Source organism: Rhinoderma darwinii, chromosome 2, assembly GCF_050947455.1.
Source record: "Rhinoderma darwinii isolate aRhiDar2 chromosome 2, aRhiDar2.hap1, whole genome shotgun sequence".
NCBI classification, from domain to species: Eukaryota; Metazoa; Chordata; class Amphibia; order Anura; family Rhinodermatidae; genus Rhinoderma; species Rhinoderma darwinii.
The window spans coordinates 96,139,899-96,161,860 of NC_134688.1; the positions used below are offsets into that span (position 1 = coordinate 96,139,899).

General features: G+C 42.5%; 1 protein-coding gene and 1 long non-coding RNA gene across 4 annotated transcripts in view; one reads left to right on the plus strand and one right to left on the minus strand.

Annotated features, from left to right (window-relative positions):
* Positions 1-730, minus strand: part of LOC142740727 (uncharacterized) — a 35,321-nt gene extending 34,591 nt beyond the window's left edge. The window contains exon 1 of the long non-coding RNA XR_012880863.1: positions 649-730. This is a non-coding gene — a long non-coding RNA (uncharacterized LOC142740727). The remainder of the gene's footprint in view (positions 1-648) is intronic.
* Positions 276-21,558, plus strand: SMAGP (small cell adhesion glycoprotein). Of its 3 annotated transcripts, none has more exons than XM_075850143.1 (4): positions 276-421; positions 3,505-3,595; positions 18,043-18,120; positions 20,907-21,558. In XM_075850143.1, exons 2-4 carry the CDS (start codon positions 3,562-3,564, stop codon positions 21,086-21,088), a joined length of 294 nt encoding a protein of 97 aa, XP_075706258.1. In that variant the 5' UTR covers positions 276-421; positions 3,505-3,561; the 3' UTR covers positions 21,089-21,558. The 3 variants fall into 3 exon arrangements, with proteins under 3 accessions (XP_075706258.1, XP_075706259.1, XP_075706260.1); XM_075850144.1 differs by lacking the exon at positions 276-421 and adding an exon at positions 665-884; XM_075850145.1 differs by lacking the exon at positions 276-421 and adding an exon at positions 913-936.
* Positions 21,559-21,962: the final 404 nt, after the last annotated feature.

Below are 21,962 nucleotides of genomic sequence, written 5' to 3' on the forward strand. Positions count from 1 at the left end.
GGGAATTTTACGCAATGGAAATATGAAGTGTTTACGCCACCCTGCGTTTATGGTCTCTGCTTAACTTATACGCTGGGTAAAGCACCCGACATATATTACAATTTTTGTAATATAACTGCTGCCGCATGTGAATAGGATTGTTAAACTTTTCTCACCTTTATATTTATTTATATAATTATTCTTTTTTTAATATGGAGCTGTGTGATGAGGGTGGCTGAGGTGATGAATGTTACGCCTTGCCGTGTACACAGGATGATGTAATATACATTTATGATGTGACAATAATAACAGGCGGCCGGGGATAATGAAGGGTTACACGTGCAGCGCTGGGTGTGGCGGGAGCTCATTATAACGCTGCTCTGCACCTGTCCTATTGTTTGTAGGCGCTCGGTGAGGGGAGGCTGTGTGGAGATATTAGCTGGTGAGTAGCATTGGTATCCGCGTCCTCGTAGAGGACAAGGTGTACGTCTTGACAGACTGCTCTGTGTTCGGGATTGTCTGTAATATCAGGGGCGGTGAGACTGAAAGTTGTGTCCGATGCTCAGAACACTTGTGACTGGATAGGTGTGGTTGTATATACGTGGCATCAGGCAGGAGGATCGTATAGTAGTAACCTGGAGTGCGCAGGAAACCACTCCACTGACGTACCTAGGTAGTAGATCCAGGCCTGACTGCAGGACTACAAGTCCCATAGGGCACCGGTCACATAGACAAAGAGCAGCGTGGGTCAAACTACCACCGGGCGGGCGCTTTATGAAAATAGTGAAGGAGGTTCTAACCGCAACCAATCATGTCGCTGCTTTGAAACTCTCACTTTGTTTTAACATTAGAGTAGTAACCTGATTGGCTATGTCCTTTGCTAGTGCTGTATGTGAAGCAGTCAGGTTAGTGATGCAGATGTGTCATGTTTTGGACTATATATTTGATGTATAACTGGTAGGTCAATGCTATGCTGTGTTCTTAACTGTCAATGGGAAGACTGGTCTAGCTCTGGTGTATGTGTAGGTTTTCTTGTGGTGGTGATACTGGTGCATGCCATACACATGATAAATAGTATGGGGGTGTCCTGACCCTCACCAGATGTCAGGGGGAAAAGGCCTGATGATTTTCTACCTTGGGAGATAATCCAGCTGAGGTGTCTAGCAGCCGCTTCCCTCTTCCTACTGAGAATAATTTGCAGGGGGAGTTTTTCAGGAGCAGCTGTTCTGCGCTGCTACAGAAGATGCTCCTGTACTGGCGTTATGGAAACTGCTGAAAAACCCGTCCTGCTCTGCCTGCACGTGGCCGCCTCACCCAGCAGGATGAGGTTGTGGGTCCCAGAGGTGAGATCTGCATCTCCGACACTAATGGTGTTACTCTGGACACGGCCCCTTCAACCTGTTGAGGACCAGAACAGTTTTTGTTTTTTGTCTGCGTTCTGATTGTCCTAACTCTCTTTGGATAAAATCTGGCCATGGGGTGGATATGCCATAAAACAAGACCCATTACTCACATAATGAAATCCCCTGCGTTCTAGCGCAGCCGCTCTGGGGCTTCTTTCTGCGCTGTTTGCCGTGCTGCAGCGATGACCTGGCTGTATACCCAGTCCGTTTCTGGCCTCGGCGGTCTTGATCGCTGCAGCCATCATGTGGGTATACAGGCAGCACTGTAAACAGAGCTGAGGGGAACACCAGAGAAGCTGTGCTGCAATAAGTGGATTTATCAGGCGAGTAATGGATCTCTTATGGTATTTCATTCTACTGGTCCAAACAAAAATTCTCATCTCGGGGAAACCCCTTTAACCTAAAATCGCACCTGTCTATTCAGACATAAGACAAGTCTACTGGACAACTCCAGGTAATACCTTCCTTGGTTCACTAACACTTTTATGAATTTATAAGGCCTCGGCTCTACAGATATATCGTGGCCGAATATCTTCCAAGTGCGTGTGCTAGAAAGCGGCGCAATATCTCCTGTATAATGTCTTTTGGGGTCACGCGGCGCTGCATGTGTATGCATGAATTTGGCACTACACTGAATGGGTTCAGATTGTCATCCTATTCCAAAAAAATTTCCATGGGCGTTCTCAAATTAGTTTCTCCTCCTCGCCTGAAAAGTTGGCCTTTTACTTGCCCCTCAATGGTGGTGTTCACAGAATTAACAATTACGACTATTCACAGGAAAGTGATAATTTTCTGATTGCAAGGGGTCCCATCACAGGCCCCCCCCCCCCAACCCATTGCTAGAACTGGATCCTGAACTCTCACTTCTCGATCGGCGACGAGGAAATTGAATGGAGTGGCGGTCGAGCATGTGTGCTGCTGCTCAATTTAAAGTCTAGGGGACGAACTAAAATGGCAAAGTACAGTGCTCTGCCATTTTCGTCAGTCCCATAGACATTGGTGCTGCTACTCAAGTCAATCTCTTACGGACTGCTGGGTTTGCAGTGAGAAGGATCTGGGGGCTTAGGACCTCCGTCCTTGCGATCAATAGGAGATCCAGCGCTGGGGCTGCCTAAGGCCACTCTCACCTATGCTGTGGATAGGTGTTTTGATTTTTTTTTTTTGTTCGTTTTTTTTATTTTTATTCTGGGCCAACCGTTTTAAATGCACTGTCAGCACAAGACCAGCTATTTTCTGAAGACCGTGATTGTAAGGTTAGTGCCAAATGGTTTGGATGTCGCCAGTGGCTATGTTCAGTCTATCCACACGTGCATTCTCCAGTCAGCGGAGTACGTGTTTATTTCAAGAATGATCTAGGATAGGCCGCTACTGGACGTCTAAGGTGCTACTTATGGGCAACAAAGCATCGGATAGGTGAAACTTCATGACTCTTTCCCCGTATACAACTTTGCATTGTCTCATCACTGGGACTCTATCACACAGATCTATTTAAGAGGGGCCAGGATGGTCTTGTAGAAAATCTGTCAGTAAAAAAACAAACCCTTGTCCTGAACAAGGATGTATAGCCAGTAGTGTTTTGTAATATGCAAATCACTGGAGATGTCTGAGCGAACTCCTGCAGAACGTAAACAATAATTTTTCACAGACTAGCTGCAATTATCTTACCTAGAGGCAGGAGTGCCTACGTTTTGCCCAGAGATTTTTCCTTTAATCTATACTGTGGGTATAAGCTTAAAATTCCGCTATTGCCCAGAGTAGGGGATCCCACCCGTTCTACAAAGTCATCTGTGGTCCCCACCTGTGCACTTATGTCCTAGGAAGTGGTTATGACCTACCCAGGAACATCTATAGGAAGTAACTCAATGTAAAGTTCTCATACCCATGGTGGGTTACAACCACAGCACAGAACCAATGTACATGCAGGATCAGCCTGCCAGAGGATGCCTGTAGATTCCTGATTGGCAGACCCTGGAGAGACGTCAAGGGTGGGCACCTTTTATTTTCAGTATCACTGTATTGTAAAATGACAATTCTTGACTTTTGCCTGGACTTGATATTGGGTGTTTCTAAAAATGGATTGGTTCGAGCACATTAATTTAAAGTGTTTATGATGTGTTTGCAGGATTTACCACCATATACCTCAGGTTGACAGCTTGAAGAAGGTGAATACATCTATATTATGGTGCTTTCAACAACAATGGCTTCTGCTGCAGGTAAGAACCGCATTCAACCATTGCTGAAAGGCCTTCAAACCTCCATAACTATGATACTGGTTTAACTCTTTAGGTCATTATTGGTATGTGAACCTCTGGTTTCGGGTCTGGACATAGAAAGTCTTTGCATCCAGTTAAAGAGGCTCGGTCACCAGATTTTGCAACCCCTATCTGCTATTGCAGCAGATCGGCACTGCAATGTAGATTACAGTAACGTTTTTATTTTTAAAAAACGAGCATTTTTGGCCAAGTTATGACCATTTTTGTAGTTATGCAAATGAGGCTTGCAAAAGTCCAAGTGGGTGTGTTTAAAAGTCCAACTGGGCGTGTATTATGTGCGTACATCGGGGCGTTTTTAATACTTTTACTAGCTGGGCGCTCTGATGAGAAGTATCATCCACTTCTCTTCACAACGCCCAGCTTCTGGCAGTGCAGACACAGCCGTGTTCTCGAGAGATCACGCTGTGTCGTCACTCACAGGTCCTGCATCGTGTCAGACGAGCGAGAACACATCGGCACCAGAGGCTTCAGTTGATTCTGCAGCAGCATCGGCGTTAGCAGGTAAGTCGATGTAGCTACTTACCTGCAAACGCTGATGCTGCTGCAGAATCAACTGTAGCCTGTGGTGCCGATGTGTCCTCGCTCGTCTGACACAATGCAGGACCTGTGAGTGACGACACAGCGTGATCTCTCGAGAACACGGCTGTGTCTGCACTGCCAGAAGCTGGGCGTTCTGAAGAGAAGTGGATGATACTTCTCATCAGAGCGCCCAGCTAGTAAAAGTATTAAAAACGCCCCGATGTACGCACATAATACACGCCCACTTGGACTTTTGCAAGCCTCATTTGCATAACTACAAAAATGGTCATAACTTGGCCAAAAATGCTCGTTTTTTAAAAATAAAAACGTTACTGTAATCTACATTGCAGCGCCGATCTGCTGCAATAGCAGATAGGGGTTGCAAAATATGGTGACAGAGCCTCTTTAAAGGGTTATTTCCACCTGGAGCCATTTATTTTATTTTTTTCCTTAACCCCTTAATGACCGGGCCATTTTGCACGTTAATGACCAAGGATTATTTTTTGTTTTTTCACGGTCGCATTCCAAGAGTCGTAACTCTTTTTTTATTCCGTCGACATAGCCGTATAAGGGCTTGTTTTTTCCGGGACGAGTTGTATTTTGTAATTGTACCATTTTTAGATGCTTATAACATATTGATTAACTTTTATTAACTTTATTTTAGGAGAGAATTGAAAATAAGCAGCTATTCCAGCATTAATTTTCACGTTATAAATTTACGCCGTTTACTATGCAGCGTAAATAACATGTTAACTTTATTCTATGGGTCGGCACGATTACAGGGATACCGAATGTGTAAAGGTTTTATATGTTTTTTCTACGTTTGCACAATAAAAACCCTTTTAGAAAAAAATTACTTGTTTTTCCATCGCCGCGTTCCAAGAGGCGTAATTTTTTTATTTTTCCGTCGATGTGGCCGTATGTGGGCTTGATTTTTGCGGGACAATGTGTAGTTTTCATTAGTACTATTTTGGGGTACATAGGACTTATAGATGAACTTTTATTTTATTTTTTATGGGGGGAATGGGAGAAAAGAGAATTTTGCCGTTGTTTTTTGCGTTTTCTTTGGACGCCGTTCATCCGGCGGTTTAATTAATGTGTTCATTTTATTGGTCAAGTTGTTACGATCGCGGAGATACCATGTATGTGTGATTTGTTTTGACCGTTTTATTAAATAAAACCACTTTTTGGGGCAAAAAAGTAGTTTTATTTGACTTTGACTGTAATTTTTTTTATTTTTTTTTTCACAAACTTTATTTAACGGTTTTACTTTTTTTTTTTTAGTCCCACCAGGGGACTTCACTATGCGATATGCCGATCGCATATATAATGCTTTGGTATACTTCGTATACCAAAGCATTATTGCCTGTCAGTGTAAAACTGACAGGCAACCTGTTAGGTCATGCCTCTGGCATCGCCTAACAGGCAGATGCTGAAGACAGACCTGGGGGTCTTTGTTAGACCCCCGGCTGTCATAGAAACCCGACGGCGACCCGCGATTTGTTTGCGGGGGCGCCGATCGGGAGACAGAGGGAGTTCCCCCCTCTGTCAAACACATTAAATGCCGCTGTCACTGTTGACAGCGGCATTTAATGGGTTAAACTGCCGGAATCGGCGCGTGCTTCGATTCCGGCAGTTGCAGCAGGAGCCAGGCTGTGTATAACAGCCGTGCTCCTGCCGCTGATCGCGTGGGTAAACTATCAGTACCCGCGCGATCACAGGACGGATATATCAGTCCTCCTGCGCGAACTAGCAGCTGCTGAGGACGGATATATCCGTCCTTCGGCGTTAAGGGGTTAATTTCAAAAAAACCTTAAAGAGGCTCTGTCACCAGATTTTGCAGCCCCTATCTGCTATTGCAGCAGATCGACGCTGCAATGTAGATTACAGTAACGTTTTTATTTTTAAAAAACGAGCATTTTTGGCCAAGTTATGACCATTTTTGTATTTATGCAAATGAGGCTTGCAAAAGTACAACTGGGCGTGTTGAAAAGTAAAAGTACAACTGGGCGTGTATTATGTGCGTACATCGGGGTGTGTTTACTACTTTTACTAGCTGGCCGTTCTGATGAGCAGTATCATCCACTTCTCTTCAGAACGCCCAGCTTCTGGCAGTGCAGATCTGTGACGTCACTCACAGGTCCTGCATCGTGTCGGCACCAGAGGCTACAGTTGATTCTGCAGCAGCATCAGCATTTGCAGGTAAGTAGCTACATCGACTTACCTGCAAACGCTGATGCTGCTGCAGAATCATCTGTAGCCTCTGGTGCCGACACGATGCAGGACCTGTGAGTGACGTCACAGCGTGATCTCTGGAGAACACGGCTGTGTCTGCACTGCCAGAAGCTGGGCGTTGTGAAGAGAAGTGGATGACACTTCTATACACAACGCCCAGCTAGTAAAAGTAGTAAACACGCCCCGATGTACGCACATAATACACGCCCAGTTGTACTTTTACTTTTCAACACACCCACTTGGACTTTTGCAAGCCTCATTTGCATAAATACGAAAATGGTCATAACTTGGCCAAAAATGCTCGTTTTTTAAAAATAAAAACGTTACTGTAATCTACATTGCAGCGCCTATCTGCTGCAATAGCAGATAGGGGTTGCAAAATCTGGTGACAGAGCCTCTTTAAGTCTATTCATGCCATCTGATATATTACCCCCAGAAGTGTTGTGTAGTTTATTTATTTTCATTTACTTGAAGCACAATAATCTGAGCAGGAGCAAATGTTGGCGGCATGTGCTTTATGTCAATCAAATTGTGCTGCCTTCTCTGTCTGCACTCCTGATGCTGCTAGATACACTAATATTAGCAGTCTCGGGAATAAATCTTGCTGATCCCTCGTCTCAACCAGGCATTGTAATCGTGGTTGACGCTCTTACCACGTCCTCCTTACAATCTTTGTCTGCCCCTACATAGTTTCATCCTGCCTGTTCTCCAACTTTCTTAACCCCCCTGTGTATCCGTGCGTTTTGTTCAACTTTCTAACTTATTAAATTTATTATTTTTGAAATACAGCTGCTTTGTATCCTGTATACAGAGCAGCTATATCTTGCACTGAGACCTGAATCTGTCAGGCCCGCTTCAGTGACAGCAGGATCCACCTGTTATTAACATCTAAGTTATGCACTTAGATGTGACATTCAATTGCTCGATCCTGCGTGTCACACGCAGGACCTGCTGTCGCTGACCTGACGGATACAGGTTTTAGCGCTAGATAATAGGGTTGCACGATGCGGTTTAGATACTGTGCATCCTGAAACAGTTCAATACCGTTTCATGTATTTCGATACTTAAAGAGGCTCTGTCACCAGATTTTTCAACCCCTATCTGCTATTGCAGCAGATCGGCGCTGCAATGTAGATTACAGTAACGTTTTTATTTTTAAAAAACGAGCATTTTTGGCCAAGTTATGGCCATTTTTGTATTTATGCAAATGAGGCTTGCAAAAGTCCAACTGGGCGTGTTGAAAAGTAAAAGTACAACTGGGCGTGTATTATGTGTGTACATCGGGGTGTGTTTACTACTTTTACTAGCTGGGCGTTCTGATGAGAAGTATCATCCACTTCTCTTCAGAACGCCCAGCTTCTGGCAGTGCAGATCTGTGACGTCACTCACAGGTCCTGCATCGTGTCGGCACCAGAGGCTACAGTTGATTCTGCAGCAGCATCAGCGTTTGCAGGTAAGTAGCTACATCGATTTACCTGCAAACGCCGATGCTGCTGCAGAATCATCTGTAGCCTCTGGTGCCGATGTGTCCCCGCTCGTCTGACACGATGCAGGACCTGTGAGTGACGACACAGCGTGATCTCTCGAGAACACGCTGTCTGCACTGCCAGAAGCTGGGCGTTCTGAAAGAGAAGTGGATGATACTTCTCATCAGAACGCCCAGCTAGTAAAAGTAGTAAACACGCCCCGATGTACGCACAATACACGCCCAGTTGTACTTTTACTTTTCAACACGCCCAGTTGTACTTTTGCAAGCCTCATTTGCATAAATACAAAAATGGTCATAACTTGGCCAAAAATGCTCGTTTTTTAAAAATAAAAATATTACTCTTATCTACATTGCAGCGCCGATCTGCTGCAATAGCAGATAGGGGTTGCAAAATCTGGGGACAGAGCCTCTTTAACTGCGGCCACACAGCTAAGTATGGTAACACATGAATGTTAGGGCGGTGCTGCGGCTATGTAATACATCCATTGCCACAGTTCTGAGTCCTGACAAGTGTGCGCGCGGTCAGCATGATGTGATGCGACCAGTGCTGCACTGAAGATAGAACATGGCGGGCATGCTACATAACATCCCAATGTTCTGTCTTCAGTGCCTGCGTCGCCGCTCATTAGTGCAGTGTCTGCCGCATCACCCCATGCTAACCGTGCATGTGCAATTATTGTCAGGAGTGGGGCGATGGCGATTAACAGCCGCAGCCCCGCTCTAATGGTGGAGATCAGAGAAACCTAATCGCCGCTATTCCCCTGAATGCTGCGATCAAAGCTGACCGCAGCATTCAAGGGGTAAATGAGAAGGGGGGGGGGGCTGATTTTGTAAGTTTGACCACTGTCAAAGACATGAACAGTCAAGAATTTTTATGCTAGGTTAATTTTACCAGTGAGAGTAGTATACCTACATGAAGAACACCACAAAGATTATCCCCCGGATACATTTATTAAAGTCACAACTATGACCTGATACATAATAGTTTATGGGGAATGAAGCATGGTAATAAACGGTGAACCCGCTGAATAAATGACAAACCTAAAATTCGGAGTCTGACACACCAAAAATATTTTAAAACAAAAATATCTTTATTAAATACATTTTAAAAAAATAACATGAATTAAAAAACAGAGATGAATTCCACAGTGCAGAAAAGACAACCAGATCACACGTATATAATATATAATATTATGTCCAAATATGTGGGTAATAAGCGACACTGTTAAGCTACAGAAATGCAAAGATACATCAGTGGTATATTACATTTATATGATATGCATATTCTGTTACATAGCCAGCATGAAAGAACAAAAAATAGCAGCAGAAAAAAGAATTTTTAGGCTAGGCTAATTTTACCAGTGAGAGATAGATTATATTTAAAAAAAAAAAAATCACATTGTCAAAATTATATATATTTATTTGCATTGTGCACAGGGAAATAAGTATTTGATCCCTTTGGCAAACAAGACTTAATACTTGGTGGCAAAACCCTTGTTGGCACGCACAGCAGTTAGACATTTTTAGTAGTTGATGATGAGGTTTGCACACATGTTAGATGGAATTTTGGCCCACTCCTCTTTGCAGATCATCTGTAAATCATTAAGATTTCGAGGCTGTCGCTTGGCAACTCGGATCTTCAGCTCCCTCCATAAGTTTTCGATGGGATTAAGGTCTGGAGACTGGCTAGGCCACTGCATGACCTTAATGTGCTTCCTTTTGAGCCACTCCTTTGTTGCCTTGGCTGTATGTTTCGGGTCATTGTCGTGCTGGAAGACCCAGCCACGAGCCATTTTTAATGTCCTGGTGGAGGGAAGGAGGTTGTCACTCAGGATTTGACGGTACATGGCTCCATCCATTCTCCCATTGATGCAGTGAAGTAGTCCTGAGCCCTTAGCAGAGAAACACCCCCAAAACATAATGTTTCCACCTCCATGCTTGACAGTGGGGACGGTGTTCTTTGGGTCATAGGCAGCATTTCTCTTCCTCCAAACACGGCGAGTTGAGTTAATGCCAAAGAGCTCAATTTTAGTCTCATCTGACCACAGCACCTTTTCCCAATCACTCAGAATCATCCAGATGTTCATTTGCAAACTTCAGACGGGCCTGTACATGTGCCTTCTTGAGCAAGGGGACCTTGCGGGCACTGCAGGATTTTAATCCATTACGGCGTAATGTGTTACCAATGGTTTTCTTGTGACTGTGGTCCCAGCTGCCTTGAGATCATTAACAAGTTCCCCCCGTGTAGTTTTCGGCTGAGCTCTCACCTTCCTCAGGATCAAGGATACCCCACGAGGTGAGATTTTGCATGGAGCCCCAGATCGATGTCGATTGACAGTCATTTTGTATGCCATTTTCTTACTATTGCACCAACAGTTGTCTCCTTCTCACCCAGCGTCTTACTTATGGTTTTGTAGCCCATTCCAGCCTTGTGCAGGTCTATGATCTTGTTCCTGACATCCTTAGAAAGCTCTTTGGTCTTGCCCATGTTGTAGAGGTTAGAGTCAGACTGATTAATTGAGTCTGTGGACAGGAGTCTTTTATACAGGTGACCATGTAAGAGCTGTCTATAATGCAGGCACCAAGTTGATTTGGAGCGTGTAACTGGTCTGGAGGAGGCTGAACTCTTAATGGTTGGTAGGGGATCAAATACTTATTTCTCTGTGCACAATGCAAATAAATATATATAATTTTGACTGTAATTTTGACTGATTTTTATTTTTTATATAATCTACCTCTCACTGGTAAAATTAACCTAGCCTAAAAATTCTAGACTGTTCATGACTTTGACAGTGGGCAAACTTACAAAATCAGCAAGGGATCAAATACTTATTTCTTCCACTGTACATACATTCTGTATCGTCGTGACCGTAATAACACATTTATAGCGTCATTTATGTTTACGCTGTTTCAAAATAAAAACTGCTTTCTTTCACTTATTAATGTGAGGCACGAGGTATTATGAATTTTGAACCTCCATGTGCCTCACATTAAGGGCTTATTCACACTATCGTGTAATACGTCCGTTCTACACGCTTGATTTTCACGCGCGTCGCACAGACCTATGTTAATGAATGGGGCCGTTCAGACTGTCAGTGAATTTCAGGCAGCGTATGTCCCCTGCATGAAACGCACGACATGTCCTATAGTTGGCCGTGTTTCGCGCTGAACGCATCCATTGAATTCAATGGGTGCGTGCAAATCGTGCTCGGCACACGGAAGCACTTCCGGGTGCCGTGTGTAACTCGCGCAACAGCAGTAAAAAATGAATGAAAAGCACCACATGCTTTTCTGTTTGTAGACATAAAACCAGAGTGTCCTCATGATGCCGAATGCGCGAAAATCACGCAGCCACGCACCATATGCTAATGACACATGAATCTTTTGCGTGTGCAAAACGCAGCGTTTTTTCACGCGCTGAATGCACACGCTCGGCCTAATAGTTATTAACCCCATTGTGTACCTCACACATACCCAATTTTGTCCATTGACTGAAGAGCATGATGGGGTTAATTACTATAAATATCAGGCATATGGAGGTTCAAATTTCATCACGCCATGTGCCTCGCATCAGAAAATGGAAGAACTTTTTTTTTTTTTTTTTTTTGGCATAGTATCGTTTTGGTATTGGATACCGATACTTCGTGTAGTATTGCGATACTAAAATCTAAATTCTGGTATCGTGACAACCCTACTAGATACAGCTGCTCTGTATACAGGATACAAAGTAACCATTTTTTAATAGAAAGTTGCTCCATACACACTGATACACATTTATTTGACAAAAAAAACAAACCTTTTCAAAGGTGTACATGGGACACAACCAGTTTTAGCCTGTGGACACATTTTTCATATCTGACGTGGCCCTTATGTGCTAATAACATTGGAATGCATTTTCTTATCCAGGTGATTTCTGAGATTGGTTTCTCATGACACATTGAATTTATCAACTAAAAAAAATTTACAACTTCAGTGCCAATTTAGGAAAATGAAACTTTTACTCAATTTGTTTCACAAATAAACACACTATCTACTTTTAGGGCTTCGTTCACATCTGCACTAGGGCTCCGTTCCGTCTGAGCTTTCCGTTGGAACAGAGCCCTGACCAACGCAAACCATAAGCTTCCGTTTCCATCGCCATTGATTTCAATGGTGACTGATCCGATGCCAATGGTTTCCGTTTGTCACCGTTGTGTAAGGGTTCCTTCGTTTTGACTGAATGAATCGCGTAGTCTACTACGGTATTCCGTCAAAACGACAGAGCCCTTGCTCAACTTATGGTTTCCGTTTTTTGTTTTTTTTTGTTGTGCGCGTTGGCTATATGAAACAGCCAACACTTTGCCACAATGAGCAGGATCCTGCTAGTTGAACCCCTTAATTGCCATGGTGAATAGCGTCCACAGAATCTAAGCTGTTAGGCCCTGTTCACACAGAGTTTTTTTGACGAGTTTTTTTTGGGGCAGAAACAGCGCCAAAACTCCTCAAAAACCGCCCGAAAATGCCTCCCATTGATTTCAATGGGAGGCAGACGAGTTTTTTTACCACGAGTAAAAAAAACTTGTCGTGGTAAAAAGAAGCAACATGACCCATCGTGAGGCGGTTTCCACCTCCAAAACCCCATTTCAATGAGTCAGAAAGAGGAAAAAAAAACCTCCGAGTGTTTTGACGAGTTTTTGTCAAACCACTGTGCAAAAACCTACTGGAGCAGTTTTTGCAGGAGGAATTTTTCTCCTGCAAAAAACTGTGTGAACACAGCCTTAGAAACAGGTCTTAATAGAAACCTGTAAAACTCACAGTATATTGCAATACATTAGTATTGCAGTATATCGAACCAGTTGAATCGCTTGCACAAGTCTCCAAGGGGAACTAATAGTTAATATTTATTTATCCTTCATATAAATTACTTTAAGTTCAAACCCTCCCTTTCCCCACAAAAGCAATGCAAACTATTACAGTATAATTAATCTGCATGGTGAATTCAGTAAGAATGTAAACTTAGTCTATTCTGGTCCCCTAATCTCCCACAAAAAATGTGATCAGTCGTATGTACCAATAAACTACGGCCAGTCCTGCAAAAAATAAACCCTCACACCGCTCAATCAACACAAAAATAAAGGTATGGTCTCAGAATATGGCGACACAAATATTTTTTTTTCTCAATTTGTTTTTTCCTTGTAAAAAGTAGTGAAACCTAAAAAAAACAAACATATAAATGTGGTGTCGTTGTAATCGTATTAACCTTATTGTGCGGGTCAACAAGTTTGCAGCACGGTGAATGCTGTAAAAACGAACCCCAAAATATAATGCTGACATCTATCTGTCGATTTATTTAGGCAAAAGATTAGGGCAACATGTAGGGTGTTTCTAAAATTGGGGAAGCACAGCATAATTAGAGAGCTGTCTTTTCATGGTGGCACAAGCTGGGCACCACATAGGCATTTCTATGGAAAAATTACCATTTTCACTCTGCAACATCGAGTGTACACTAATTTCTAGTAAACACCTGCAGGGTTAACATTTTCACTACACCACTGAGTGCCTTGAGGGGTGTAGTTTCCAAAATGGGGTCACTTTTGGGGGGCGGGGTTCCACTGTTTTGGTCCCACAGGGGCTTTGAAAATGCAACATAGTGCCAAGAAACCAATCCAGCAAAATCTGCACTCTAAAAGCTAAATGACGCTCCTTCTCTTCTGATCCTTGCCGTGTGCCCAAACAGTAGTTTCTGACCACATGGAGTATTGCTGTACTTGGGAGAAATTGTTTTACAATTGTTGGGGTGCTTTTACCTGTTAAAACAAAAAATGTTGCGCTAAAGCTACATCTTATTTGGAAAAATTTAATTTTTATTTTCACTGCTCAATTCTAATAAAATCTAAAACATCTGTACGGGCAAAATGCTCTCTACACCCCCTAGATGAATTCCTCAAGGGATGTGGATTCCCATATGGAGTCACTTTTGGCGAGTTTTCACTATTTTGGTCCCACAGGGGCTTTGCAAAAGCAACATGGTGCCAAGAAACCAATCCAGCAAAATCTGTGCTCCAAAAGTGAAATGGTGCTCCTCTTCTGAGCTCTGTCGTGTGCCCAAACAGCAGTTTGACAACATATGAGGTATTTCCATACTCTGGAGAAATTGCTCTACGAATGTTGGGGGTTTTTTCTTCCTTTTTCACGCCTAAGTTCTAGTCTATGAAATACCTGTGAGGTCAAAATGCTCACTACACCCCTAGATGAATTCCTTGTGTGGTTTCCAAAATGTTTTTTTTGGGGGGCATTTCCTTTGTTTTGGCATCACATGACCTCTTCAAACCGGACATGGTGCCTAAAATATAATCGAATAAATTATAAGGCCCCAAAATCCTCTAGGTGCTCCTTTGATTCAGAGGCCTGATCATCATTCCATTACCGCACTAGAGCCACATGTGGGATATTTCTAAACTGCAGAATCTGGGCAATATGGAGTTGTGTTTCTCTGGTAAAACTTTGTTACAGAAAAAAATGAATTAATTTCTGCAAAAAAATAATTTTGTAAATTTCACCTCTACTTTGCTTTAATTCTAGTGAAACGCCTAAAGGGTTAAACTTTCTAAATGCAGTTTTGAATACTTTGAGGGCGCAGTTTTTTAAAATGGGGTGATTTATGGGGGTTTGCGTTGTATGGGCCTCTCAAAGCCACTTTGCACCTGTAATAGCCTTTGGTGGAAATCTCATGTTTTCAAGAAAATGTCAAAAGTTCTAAGCCTTGTAACATCCTAGAAAAATAAGTGTTCAAAAAACCATGCCAATCTAAGTAGACCTATGGGAAATGTTAAATAGCAACTATTTGAGGTATAACGGTCTTGCAAGCCGATACATTTAAATTGACAATAGTGCAAATTTAAAATTTTTTTTTTTTGCTAAATCTGTTTTTCACAGTTCAATACTGAATGTATCGACCAAATTTTACCACTGGCTCCATGCACACAACCGTATTTTCAGTAAATACCGATCTGTTCATCTGTTTACAGAAGGGTGTCTGTAAATACGGTCTACAGATCTATAAAAAAAGGGAGGCTACAAATGATATAAACATGTTGCCTAGCAACGCTTCCATAAACACTGATGGCTTACGGATGCACACCCGTAGCCGTCTGTATTTATCCCATAGAAGTCTATAGGAGCTTCCGTAGTCTGTGCTGTAATTACTTCTAATAGGACAGGTTCTATAAAAAAATTTCAGCAGACACCCATCAGTAAAAATACTGAAAGCTGTCCGTGGCAAATAGAAATGAGTGGGTCTGTAATTGCCAGTGAGGAATATGGTCGTGTGTATGGAGCCTAACATGTTAAGAAAATAGTCTCTGCATCGCTTGGATAGGTAAAAGCATTCCAAAGCTATAACCACAAAGTGAGATGTCAGATTTGAAAAGTAAGGCTCTGTCAGGAAGGTCAAGAGTGTCTGCCGTGGGAAGGGGTTAAAAGGAGTATTTTGGCCCACAAACTGCCACCAACCTGTTGTCAACCTTGTACCATCCTGGATATTGATGCACTTGTATATTCTTGTTGATGCAGCATAATGTCGAAAACCTTACCTGTCATTTGCATGTAGTGTGCATGGTCTTTAAAGAGTCATGCTGGCTGCTCCCCCTCCTGGCTTGATGGACTACTGCTACATCATGACCAGTCCGCTCCAATGGCATCGGGCGCAGATCAAGCTCTTGCTTGTATTTAAGGTTCTCATTTTTTTAAGTCCTGGGTAACAAGTTGGTGGTTTGGGGGCTTAAATCCTCCTAACAGGCTTTTTCTTTTATTTTTTCCATTTGCTCGTTAACCCCTTAAGGACAGGGTTTTTTTTTTGTTTTCCATCAATAGTGGTGTGAGGGCTTATTTTTTGCAGAAGGAGTTGTAGTTTCTATTGACACCATGAAAAGTACCATATAACGTACTGGGAAACTGAAAAATTCTTTGCGGGCTGAAATCGGGGGAAGAAAACTGCCATTCCTATATTTTTTTTCTGTCTTTCACCGCACAGTAAAAACGACAACTTAATTTTATTCAGCGGCTCAATACGATTACGATGCCAAATTCATAGTTTTTTAAAATATTTTTTTAATATTTTACTACTTTTTACAAACTATTTATTTAAAGAGGCTCTATCAGCAGTTTAATACTCCTAACTAATCTAGTAAACTCTTGGTAATTACTTTTTTTTGGGGGGGGGGGGGTTTTTAAAACTGCTATTGACCAGTTCTGGGGCTCTTACAAAAAATTTGCATAAATGTAAAAACCAAACTGGGCGTTGTAAACAAAGTGTGACGCTGACCGATCGGCATCGTACACTTCTCTCCATTCATGCCTGGCTTTATTCACAGCACAGCGTGAGATCATGCCGTGACGTGACTTCCTCCCGCAGGTCCTTCACCTAAGTGACAGAAGAACGACCAGACATCGGCTCCAGCCGTACCATGACTATTCTCCTTAGTAGCAGTCCTTTCCCATTTTTCCTCTAAAGTAATGTAAAAAATAAAGGGGATTTTTTTTCACTTCTAATAACTTAAACTTTTTTTACACCTTTAATTAGCCACACTGGGGGACTCTAACCAGTGATCATTAGATTGCAGGTACAATACACTGTAATACTAATGTATATTGTCATTTTTGCAGGCTTCTGTGTTGGCACAGAGCACAACTATTCTCTGCACTACCACTGGAGTGACTTGTAACCATTGGAGTTCATTGTCTACATAGGATAGTTTCTTCACCAGTTTTTTTTTTTTTTTTTCCAGCCAGAGGTATAGCTTAACAGGGGGAGAGTGAAGGCAGTCCTGAGGGCCTTTATTAGGCCCCTGGGCTGTCTTTACACAACAATCAGCACCTCCCAGATTGTGTTGTGGGTGCACCAATAAGCTGTCAGAGGGGGCCACTCCCTTTTTAATGCCTCAGATGCTGCTGTCGCAATTGACCGCAGCATTTGGGAGGTTAAACGGAAAGGAACAGCGCTGTTAATTCCAGGTGTCAGCCATGTTTTACATATGGAGCCCATGTGCACGCTCTATACATCCTTAAGGGTATGTTCACACGTAGTGACCAAAAAACGTCTGAAAAACAGGAGCTGTTTTCGCCTGAAAACAGCTCCGTATTTTCAGACGTTTTTGTAGCCACTCGTTTTTAACAGCTGTGTTTGGAGCTGTTTTTCAATGGAGTCAATGAAAAACTCCTCCAAAAACGTCCCAAGAAGTGTCCTGCACTTTTGACGAGCCGTCATTTTACGCGCCGTATTTTGACAGCGACGCGTAAAATAAAGGCTCGTGGGAACAGAACATCGTAATTCCCATTGAAAGCAATAGGCAGATGTTTGTAGGCGTATTAGGGGTGTTTTTTTCAGGAGTAGTTTGAGGCATAAAAGGCCCGAATTACGTCTGAAAACACTGCGTGTGAACATACCCTTAGGGTATGTTCACACGCTGAGAGGTAGTTACGTGTGAAAAGACAGACTGTTAACAGCTGCCTCGTTTCACACGTAAAAGCTCCTCCTCGTAATTTACGAGGCGTCTGAGACGCTCGTAAACCTCGAGCCGTGCTTCATTGATTTCAATGAAGAACGGCTCAAATTACGTGGCAAAGAAGTGCCCTGCACTTCTTTGCCGAGGCAGTAAATTTACGCGTCGTCGTTTGACAGCTGTCAAACGACGACGCGTAAATTACAGGTCATCTGCACAATACATCGGCAAACCCATTCAAATGAATGGGCAGATGTTTGCCGACGTATTGCAGCCCTATTTTCAGACTTAAAACGAGGCATAATACTCCTCGTATACGTCTGAAATTTGGCCGTGTGAACATACCCTTAGGCTTATCTCGTACATGTATGGGTTAATGCTGGTTCTGTATCTACAAAACACTTGCTTGCTGTCACACCAACGATCAGCATATTGTTGTACTGCTCAGTCAGAGGAGCAGAAGAACCGGAAATGCTGGTTCTGTTGCATGACTGACACCAGCAGCGGCCGACGGTACCCATTGCCAAGATACTGACCCAATGTACCTGTGTAAAAATCTAATTGGTAGATGTGCTTTTATTTTTCCTTAATGTAATTAGTTAAGAAAACAAGTGCTCGAATTTATCTCCCCCTCCCTATGTAACACTTTGAATTTCCTTATTTAGCACAATCTCCACCAGAGGTGATAGTCACTACAAGTTCTCCTTCTGATATGGATGGTACTGATAAAGCTGTCATTGCAGGTAATGGATTCCACCTACTTTACACATTTTTGTAATGGGGAAACTCCTGGAGCAGAGATGTCTGATTTACAGTTTACATGTTGATGGTTAAAAAACACAAATGCTGCTGTCTAAACAAATGTCCTGCTTAATGTATTAGATTATAAGATGTATATGTCAATTAGGAGGCAACACAGATCTTGTTCCAATTTTAGACCTGCTACGTGGAAGATATGGCATACCTTCCCTAAGCATTATAGACTGGATGTGCTAATTAATATGGCCCCTAGAGGCATGGTCCTCCAGGCAGTTCTTTCCCTGAAGAGATCTAAAAAAAACAAAAAAAAAAATGCCCAATATTGGCTGTGAAAATGAGCGCAGGTTGTCAATACGGCACGTGTATCGCCACTTGTTTGCTCCAGTCACAAGGAGCGATGATAGTTAATGTATGGGGCGAACAATCTCTACTAGGATCATTTGCCCCATGCATTGGCATAATGTCACCAGCACTTCTCCCTGTTTATGCAGAGCCGTGTGCTGCCAACTAGCGACCATTTTATTGCCTGCATAAAAGATCAGATTAACGAGTTTGTTCGTTGCACAGCTGTATGTTGGCACAGGACAATGATCGGGAACGAGCGTTCATATAAACACTTGTTTTCACGATCATTGACCTGTGTAAGAGGGCCTTAAACCTGGGTTCACACTGTATTTTTCAACCGAAACAGCAAACTTGAGAACTAAGGATGCAGTCACATGCACCAGATTTTGTTGCAGAGATTTCTGCAACTTGAAATCTGTTGCAATGGAGCGGTTTCTGGTATATGGATTTCTGCGAGTTCCAATTATCTGAATCAAACTGATTTTCATTCGCAGAAGTTTTTCTGAAACAATCTGCACTAGTCTTACAGAAACCCTTTCAGACTAAGGCCCCATGCACACGGCCGTAATCACGGGCCCATAGACTTCTATTGGCCACCGGTACCTCCCCGTATGCTTACAGGAAGGTGCCCGGGCCGTTGAAAAATATAGAACATGTCCTATTTTAGGCCGTAATTACGGTACGGGCAGGCCCATAGAAGTCTATGGGGCTCCTGTAATTACGGGTGACTACGTGTTTGCACCCGTAATTACGGGAGCGTTGCTAGGTGACGTCAGTGGATAGTCACTGTCCAGGGTGCTTAAAGAGTTAACTGATCGGCAGTAACTCTTCCAGCATCATCAACAGTGACTACCGATCACAATATAAATCAACGTGTAAAAAAATAATAATAGAAGTTCATACTTACCCAGAACTCCCTGCTTCTTCCTCCAGTCCGGCCTCCCTGGATGACAGTTCAGCCCATGTGACCGTTGCAGCCAATCACAGGCTACAGCGGTCACATGGACTGCTGCGTCATACAGGGAGGTCGGGCTGGATGTCACGAGAGGGATGCGTCACCAAGGCAATGGCCGGGTAAGTATGAATTTCTTTTACTTTTACCTCGGAAAGGGCTGTCTCTTCTTTATCCTGCACGGATAGAGAGAAGGGGCTGCCGATTAGTGCAGTTCAATTTTGCAGCGAAAACGTGCCCGTAAATACGGGTGGAATACTGGTAACATCGGACCCGTATTTACGGGCACGGGTCCGTAAATACTGGTGCAATACCTGGTCGAATACGTGTGACCAAGGACCCGTATTTATGGGAGGGAAAAAATACGTTTGTGTGCATGAGGCCTCACAAACAGGTGTTTGCTCTTCTTTGCCTCAGCCCGCTTCTAGTTATCATTTTGTAAGTTGTATGTAGTCAATTGTCCAGTAGTGTTGCTAGACATTTAAAAAAAAAAAAATGCAGTTAAACAATTAGTATTTTTTTTTTTTTAAACTCCGTTTATTGAAGGTGACATATAAACACATTAGCATAATAAACTGCTTGACCCCCGCGCAGCTGACATGTCCAGGAATAATACAAAAATGTAAACGTGTTCAAACAATTAGTATTTAAGTGATTACACATTGTTTTAGTTTTAATTTTTTCACAAGTCGGGAAATATTATAAATTACATTCTAATTGATAACATTTCCATGTGTTGGCCACTAGAGGGAGCGGTTCCCAAAATTACAGCATGGTCACTGTGGTAAAGCAACCTCATTGATGTATGCTGCAAATTTGGGGTGGACATACTCTCCTCTAGTGTCCTCACACAATTCCCCCCCCCCCCCCCCCCCTCCCTTCTTCTGACTAGTGCCAGGAGAAGGAAGGGTTTCAATGTCTTCAAACCTTATAGACTGTGCCGCCATTTTCTGAGTGACTGCAGTGCTAGGAGGATTAGATACAGGGCTCAGCAGACAGTATCACATGCACATACACGCACATAATACACCCATCATACACTAACATAAATTACCTGCTCCTTCCTCCGCTGGTCTACGCTCCTCTTCCTTCCGCCTTCGCTTCATTGAACATATGGCCGGAAGTCGTCATCTTACTGTCCGGCAGCGACTTCCGGTCCACATGAAAATGGCGCTGGATTTCGCTCTGCAAACGAGCTTCGTTTTGGTCTGTGTGGGAGCGGCGCATGCAACAGAGAATGGAACGGCTCAAGTTTTCATTCTCTATGGGGTTGTATGTGCCGTATAATCGACACATACAGAGATGGGAAAAAAAATGGCAGCCTCCATAGAGAAGTAAGAATACATAAAGTAAAACATGAACACAAATACAATTTTTGAAAATATTATATTAAAAGCAATATGATAAAAAAAAAAAAAATCATGACCACTTCCCTTTTAAATGTGCTCTAATCTGACTGTATTTTCCTTATAGGTGTAATAGCTGCAGTTCTCGTAACATTGTTGGTTGTGGTGGCACTGATTGCAGTCTACTTGTATAAGCACAAGGGCACCTATCGTACCCACGAGACAGATGAGGAAGAGGAAGCGGAAGCACAAAAGGCCTTACAAATGAACAGTGAACCTGGAGAAGAAAAGCAAGAATACTTCATGTGATCTGCACCCAGTGTGGACTAGAAGTGATGGACTAAATCAATTCCCTATTTATTTTGGTGTAATATCTGATCCAAACCAGAAATGCAGTGGAGCAGAAAACACTCTGGAGGCCTTAGCTATTTTTATGTGAAAGTGCACATGTAGATCTGTAACATCAGCCATTCCTTTTTCCAATTAAGGAATTCTGTATATACTTTTGTTTTTGGTTTTTTCATTTTAATCTAACACTAGCCATAATACTTATCCCCACATCACCTTGGTCTTTCACACCATGTTTGTACCATATATGTAATGGACATAAATACCAGTGTTGGTTTTTTTGGGGGTTTGGTTTTTCTTGTAAATATATCTAATGTTTGCTATACAAGATATCTATTGTAATCCATTACTTGTTCCTAAACAGTTGTGAAATGTAATACTGCATTTACAGATCCAAAGTTTTCTAAATAAAAGTTTCTTACCTTCCTTTATATTAATAAAATTTGCCTTTGGAGTTGGGCTACATTAACACTTGGAGTACATTCCCACATAGCAATTGCAATGCATTAAAAAGCCTCTGGGAAAACTACATTTGCTTTTGATGCTGTTACATTTGTTTTGGGGTTTTTTTTTATACCAAATCAGTCACGGTAAAAAAAAACATGTCATTTTTCAGATGTGTATTTAACCAACTGCTGTGAATATATGCTCATGGAAAATCTGTTCCATTCATCCAAATGGAGTTTCTGCAGGGATTTATGCAAGTTTGATTCAGATGAATGAATGGGTTTTCAGTTGCAGAAATCTCTGCAACAATCTTCTGTGTGCGACTGCACCCCTTAGGCTGGGTTCACAGACATTGGTTTTTTTTAATTCAAAACTAGGAACAGAAACT